The sequence below is a fragment of the Phragmites australis genome, chromosome 18 (assembly GCF_958298935.1).
Source record: "Phragmites australis chromosome 18, lpPhrAust1.1, whole genome shotgun sequence".
Classification (NCBI taxonomy): domain Eukaryota; kingdom Viridiplantae; phylum Streptophyta; class Magnoliopsida; order Poales; family Poaceae; genus Phragmites; species Phragmites australis.
In genome coordinates this window covers 19152298-19159252 of record NC_084938.1, presented here as the reverse complement: position 1 = coordinate 19159252, position 6955 = coordinate 19152298, and the positions used below count along the sequence as shown (strand labels likewise).

General features: G+C 42.5%; 1 protein-coding gene across 2 annotated transcripts; it reads left to right on the top strand.

Moving 5' to 3' along the window:
* Nucleotides 1–1807: 1807 nt before the first annotated feature.
* LOC133898843 (14-3-3-like protein GF14-C) lies at nucleotides 1808–4967 on the top strand. Of its 2 annotated transcripts, none has more exons than XM_062339619.1 (6): nucleotides 1808–1952; nucleotides 3027–3435; nucleotides 3530–3608; nucleotides 3774–3896; nucleotides 4467–4583; nucleotides 4681–4967. In XM_062339619.1, the coding sequence occupies exons 2-6, from the start codon at nucleotides 3044–3046 to the stop codon at nucleotides 4750–4752; spliced, it is 783 nt and encodes a 260-aa protein (XP_062195603.1). In that variant the 5' UTR covers nucleotides 1808–1952; nucleotides 3027–3043; the 3' UTR covers nucleotides 4753–4967. The 2 variants fall into 2 exon arrangements, with proteins under 2 accessions (XP_062195603.1, XP_062195604.1); XM_062339620.1 differs by lacking the exon at nucleotides 1808–1952 and adding an exon at nucleotides 1982–2118.
* Nucleotides 4968–6955: the final 1988 nt, after the last annotated feature.

The window sequence follows — 6955 nt, the reverse complement described above, 5'->3', positions numbered from 1 at the left end:
TTTTAGGTATAAAAATACATGAAATGATTTTGAATGGAACCTATGATCATATTTCATCCGTAGAGTCATATTATCTTGAAATTTTCTATCTTTCTTTATCTCTTTGAGTATTTTGCTTCCGCTCAAGGTTTGATGTGCGTTGGGTGATTAAAAATAGGAGAATGTCATCTATCACGCAAGAAATTTATTGAGGCACCTATTTACCCCACCTCTCTAGTCGTCACTTTCGGTCCTACAAAATATGTACACATAATAACTATGTTTTAATGTAAAGTGCTCTTGTACGCTCTCTTGCTAAATGCACTCTCATAGTATACATTGCATAAATCTCGATAAAATTTGTTTAACATCTTGAGTATTGTATATTTTATCATTTTATCATATTAGAATGATTTTATACTTGTTTTTATGTAGAATAAAGATGTCCTTGAACTCCCATTGATGAACCATGATGAAAATACCAAAGTCGGAGACGGTCTGAAGGAGTTATGGGTGTCCGATACACTACCTGAAGATTATATTGATTATTTGGGCACCTATATGATTTTCGTATATGTATCATGTCCATCTGATGTCGTATGATTTTTCTATGAATTTTTGAAAATGAGTTGCGCTAAGAAGAAAACATAGAGTATGTTTGGAGGGGTGCGGTACCACTAACCATATCACCCTTCGAGAGGAGTCCGATAGGCAACGGGAAAAGCCGTAACTTTCATGTTTTGATTTATACTTATTTTGGGAGGTTCCTTGGCACTTAATAAAGGTATTTTGAAGGAGGAAAACACCCATAAACCATTGAATTGGATTGGAATCATATCAGAAGAGTTAGAAGGCAACCTACATGTCTGTATAAGGAGATCTAAACCCTAGCCGCCGAGAGGATGCACTCACACAGAGGTGGAGCCCATCGGGTGCCTCCCTATCCATCTCCATGCTACTGCCATGTCTCTATGCCATCTCCATTCCCCTGCCCCTGCCTCCGGTCACCGTCTCCACCATGTCTTCACCTTGGTGTTGATCTCCATCAACACCTCTATTGTGAGCGAGTCTTCCGTTGTAACTAGGGAGTATCAAACATCACTTGTGTTGCATCTTTATAATTCATCTATTGTGTCTTGGGTTTGTCTAATAGATTGTACTACTCTTTGTGCTATCTAAATGTTTATGTGTTATATATTTATTTATCTATCCCTGGTTGTCCAGATGTTGTATGAGTAGTTGAGTCGTTTTTTTTGACCAAGGCAATCGTGATGTGAATTATAATTATTTAATAGTTGTTGATATCAATCATTCCTCTTAGCGCCGTGTTGCGGTTGCAAACGTATATTTGGGGTAACAGTAAGGGAATGATAGCCAAACGAAGTAGGAATCGTCTAGCTTGGACTTCTTAGATCATTGATGCGAGGGATTATAAAGTAATACCCATTTAAGGCTATAGTCTGAGATTCCTCTTAAATTTCTTTGCGCGATCTGTTATGGCCGCACATGGAGGACTATAAGAAAAGGATAACCTAGAAAAAAACTTATCAATTTATACTTCACTATCTTATTAACAATAGTATAACACGCTTAGTTCTTGCTCTATAAAATGTTTAGACTAGCTAGAAGCCGAGAAATTCTTTGTTTGCATAAACTCTTTCTCTTAATTGCATCATGTTTTTAAGTTAAGTTTATATCTTCATATTTATTTATTTTCTACAATTATTTATTTTACCACTATCAATCTCTATGACACTGTGATCCCACATTAATCTCGTCCCCACATGTCATGGGAGGGGTGAGGGCTGTCCGTGGGCCAGGCGCTATCCCAATGCAATGTTCCGCAACCTCCCGAACGCGTCCGGCTATAAATCCGTAGCCCCCACCACACCGGCTCCGCTCTCTCCTCCCCAGCACCCGACTGCAGCGAGACGACCCGCATCCGCTACACCGCACGCCTCACCACCCAGAAGGTTAGGGTTAGCGATTTTTTTACGTTCCCTCCTCCTGTTGATCCCACTTTGTTTCTCGTTGCTACAAAAGGCGCGAGCAGCTGGGAATCCCCCCCCCCCCCCCCTCTTTTTTTTTCTGAATTTTTCTGGCGCTGCAACGGGCTGCGGCTAGATCTGTTCGTCTCAGGTATTGTTGGGTGATCTTGTTCGGTTTGGATCCACGAGATCTTAGATCCTGAGCATTGGGGGCGCGTAGATCCGCCCGATTTGGCTAGCATTTCCATGCGTAAACTCCGGATCTTCTGTTACCCTTTTTTTCTTCTTCAGCGACTGTCTAATGTTTGGAGAGACAGAGAGCTCGTATATGGAATTTTTAAGGGGAAATATGCTCCTTGACCCAATCGATTTGGCTGTGTATGTGCTGGAGATCTGATCTAGATGTACGCGTACCCTGTGATTAGTGGATCTAAGTTGAGTCCGTCCTGTCGCCGCAGGTGATTGATGGGATTTCTCGTTTAGTGAATTGTTTAGACGTTCTAGGTTCCCTTGCCTGCTGGCTGTTTTCGATACTGGGGCACCTGGGGGGTCGAAATTTTTATAATACGCATCTTGTGGAAATAAAGTTAATTCGGTTTAGTGTTCTATGGACTTAATAATTGTTTTTATGGTCAGTTCTGGTTGGCCCGTGCCAATGATTTTTGTGCTAGTAATGTAAGTAGTGAAGTTATGTGTGTGGCACGGGTATGACGGTCATTTTGTTGGGCGTTTTGTATCATATGATAATATTTGACGATTCCCTTAAGGCCTTAATTCATACTGACAAGGATCATGACAAATTGAGAATTGTCAATGCAACTTGGGTTCTAGTGTAGATTACTTGCGATCTTTTGGAGGAAAAGCTAACTACAGGTTGGTTCAGATTTTCAAGACTCTGGCTATTTTCTCAGGAATCATGTTAGCGAGCTTGAAAGAGCTGAATGGCAGTGTTGATCTCAGTTGACACTCGTTTACAGTCCCAATGTTTTGTGGTGATTTTGTTAGTTTCTAATGGATTTTCGCGATGGCTTATCAGTGTTATTTTGTTGTTGCATTTAGCTTGCTCGCTGATCAATATGTCGCGGGAGGAGAATGTTTACATGGCCAAGCTGGCTGAGCAGGCAGAACGGTATGAAGAAATGGTTGAGTACATGGAGAAGGTGGCTAAGACGGTAGATTCAGAAGAGCTCACTGTCGAGGAGCGTAACCTCCTGTCTGTTGCCTACAAGAATGTGATTGGGGCCCGCCGTGCCTCATGGCGTATTGTCTCCTCCATTGAGCAGAAGGAGGAGTCTCGAAAGAATGAGGAACATGTTACTCTGATCAAGGAATACCGTGGCAAGATTGAGGCTGAGCTAAGCAATATTTGTGATGGTATCCTGAAGCTGCTTGATTCGCACCTCGTGCCTTCTTCTACTGCTGCCGAGTCAAAGGTGTTTTACCTCAAGATGAAGGGTGATTATCACAGGTTAGGAAGCGATGCAATGCTATAGTGTACTAGGTAGTTGAATCCACAGTCATTAAGGATTAATCTAGTTTGTTAACTTGCTAATTCTTTGCAGGTACCTTGCTGAATTTAAGACCAGTGCTGAGAGGAAGGAATGTGCAGAGAGCACAATGGTGGCTTATAAGGCAGCTCAGGTTGGTTCATTTTGTCGCTGGCAGTCAACTTCTTGTAGTCCATTGAGTTTTTAGGGTAGTTGATATATTCTCTCATCATGCTGAAAGACCATTGCATTTCTTTGACTGTGTACTATACTTGACACTATTTTCTGACAAATGTCTATCCTGCAATGTGCTGTGTAGGATATTGCTCTGGCCGAACTGGCACCTACCCATCCCATAAGGCTTGGACTTGCACTTAACTTCTCGGTGTTCTATTATGAGATTCTGAACTCTCCAGACAAAGCTTGCAACCTTGCAAAGCAGGTTGGTCTCTCATTTACCCTTCTATCTTTGCTTTTTTTTTTTTGAAATTTTGTATAAAGTTTCTGAGTTGTAGCAATGTCTCCTGTGTCAGTTGAACAGTTTGACCTGTGTTATCCTATGTGACATAATGGCACTGTTGGGTACAATTTATGGTTTGTAATTATTGTTGTTGCATTGATATGATGAGCATTTGGCTCTTTCTGCCGCACATATTAATCTTGGCAGCAGAAAAACCTTGCTACTAGTAGTTGTCATTTCACATCCTACCTTTTCTTAATGCTATAATGCTTGTTTGGTGTTGGCCTATTGTTTAGAAGATTGTTCTTGTTATCAATGGAGTTATGACTTCGAAGATTAGAAAAACCAGGTGTTCAAATTTTCAAGATGATAGCAATGCTGGAGTTATACAATATGAGTCACTCTTTTACTTTGACGAAGCGTTTGAGACTCTGGGTGTTGTCTTGTGATATTGTCTATCGATCTCCTGACCTGTTAACTTTTATGTAATGATCAGAATCACCATTTGTTTGCCTTGTGTGAATTCTGTTAATGACCAACTATTCTTTGCAGGCGTTTGATGAAGCTATCTCCGAGTTGGACACCCTTGGAGAGGATTCCTACAAGGACAGCACTCTGATCATGCAGCTCCTGAGGGACAACTTGACCCTCTGGACTTCCGACCTCACGGTATCTCCTCCCCACCAGCTTTATCATCTGTAGCCTGCCCCATGGAAAATGATGCTTAGAAATCTGGAACTATAATCTGAAATTTTCTTGGTGGCAGGAGGGCGCCGAGGAGGATGGCGCCGAGGAGGGCAAAGAAGCCTCGAAAGGTGATGCTGGCGAGGGCCAGTAACCCTTGAACGGTGGGTGCCCAAAGCCGTGCGCTGCTCCATGGATTCTCCCATTCTAGCTTCCACCCGTTATTCCTTTTCCTGTAGTAGGCTGGTAGTGGTCGAATTAGTTCCATTGTGCTTTGCATCGCTGCCAGTTGGCACTAGGTCCTTCTGGACTGGTATTGTTCTGCTATTGAAGTGTCTTGTTTTGCTGTTGTAATCAGTTATGGTGTCATGTTTTGCTCTCAGTGGTTAGGTGCTCTGACGGCAGTTTAGGTTAGGCCAAGTGTGGTAGGTAGTTTCGTCACGTCTGGTGCTTGCCGGCCACTGGAATCGCATTATTTTGGTTGGCCGCGCAGATCTGGTGTTTCCCAAAGGATGGTGAAGAGGCAGCCCCAAATACCAGAATCATAGTGAGCCTGGGCCCTCTCGATCGACTTCAGAGAGTAGATGAAGACGGTCTTATAGAATCTATAATCTTATCACGGGGTGATGGCTTTGTGCTGTTGTGTAGTCAGCGTGCAACTGTTCCAACTCGTCTTTTCGGCGGCCGGCCGGCGCTATTGAAATGTTGTCTGCGGGGTTGGTTCTGCGGTGAAAGGAGGTCGGAAGCATGGGGGAGATTCAGAGTTTTCGATGCTGGTGTCTGCACAGAACTCAATCCTATGCGACCTGACTTGAAACAGTCTTCGGAATTGCTCAGGTTTCTGGCACTGCTAGCCACAAAATTCCCTTGCATCGTGAACACCAAAGCCCCAAACGCGAGTCCGCGACCTCCACTGCGGCATTCGTAAGCTCCATCATACTTGTTTTTTAGCCAATTCCCGTTTGGCTTCTCCCATTCCATGTGCTCTTCGCGGGCATTAATTAGCTGTCGGTCCGGCGCCTACTTCTCAAGCTCTTCAAACTCATCAGATGCGGGGTAGCAGAATGTCACCTGCACTACATTTGTTTCTCGCATACCGTCAAACCCGCATCAGCGTGAACACCTTGAGCTGTAAATCAGTCTCCTTTTCCCGAATTGACTTAGCATTGTTTGGGGAGACATGGATAGTTTACTTTTAATTTAGTTCAAAGTTGAATTTCTTCGAGTTAGCGATCAAATTGGAGGTGAAAGCTCCAGATTCTGTGAGTTCAAAATGTTCATGTGAGTTTCACATTGAAGTGAGTTCAAAGTTCATGGAGGTGATGGTTCAAAGCTAATGGAGGCAAAGACGATGGGGGAGTGGACCAGCGTCCTGTGATTAGGCCATCACCAAGGGAGTTCCTTTCCTAACGAGAATCTCTTCGTTTCCTTCAATACTTTAGCTATTTTCCTTTACGGTTTTCATTACAAAGTGATTCCTAAAGTCATCCTTTCAGGACGAGATTATCTCTTTATGAATCTCTTCAAAGGGAAGTTTTTGGAGATGAGAGAAAATAAAGGGAATAAGAAAGGAGAGGAAAATTAGAAAGGGAACGAAATGAAGGGAATATGGTTGAGAATGGTCTTAGCACGAGGGAGCAAGGAAGAAACGTTACGCAATGCAGAAGGGGTAGCACAACAGAGAGGAAGCGGAAGGGAAACCGAGAGTTCTATCCATTTGCAACGGTCATATGCAGAGGAGGGATTTGCAGCACACACCAGAGAATCCTCCTCACCCCCCCACCCCTAAAGTTTAGGTACCTCTAAATGAACACCTCTACTTGCCACATTCATTTGCTATGGTAGACTATTGTGTGTTACCCGCTGCCAAGAAACATCTTTAACTTGTTCAGAACCCTCAAACTTTAATACTTATGCTAACTAAAACTCCCACTTCAATGCCCACTAGCTAAGCACTCGTGCACTGCAATGAAAATACAAATATTTGACAAGATAACATCAATCATAAACTCAAAGTATGAAAATATAGATGTGCCATGGGAGCGCCACCGAATAAATACATTAGGAGCGATATTGTAGTTTGATTTTAGGTAGGATCTGAAAAAAAGGAGGATATTATCCACTAATTTTTCTCATAATTTCTACATTTATTTTCATTAGTAAAATATGTTCCATATCTGTAGCCGGTAACTATACAAAGAGGTTGGAAGATGATGGTGAATGGTAAACATGGGAAAATTATTCAAATTTTAGGGGGTTTTATTAGATATGAGGAGAGTAAGGAAAGATGTGACGTGTGAACCAACTCGTGTTTTATGCAATAGTATAGTAAGACTTTGCCCCTACGAGCAAGTACA

Excerpts from the sequence above, each read along its gene's own strand:
- LOC133898843 (XM_062339619.1), top strand. The coding sequence starts at position 3,044 with ATGTCGCGGGAGGAGAATGTTTACATGGCCAAGCTGGCTGAGCAGGCA. Across the intron at positions 3,609-3,773 it reads TGGCTTATAAGGCAGCTCAG|GATATTGCTCTGGCCGAACT; the intron begins GTTGGTTCATTT and ends TGTGCTGTGTAG. Across the intron at positions 3,897-4,466 it reads CTTGCAACCTTGCAAAGCAG|GCGTTTGATGAAGCTATCTC; the intron begins GTTGGTCTCTCA and ends TATTCTTTGCAG.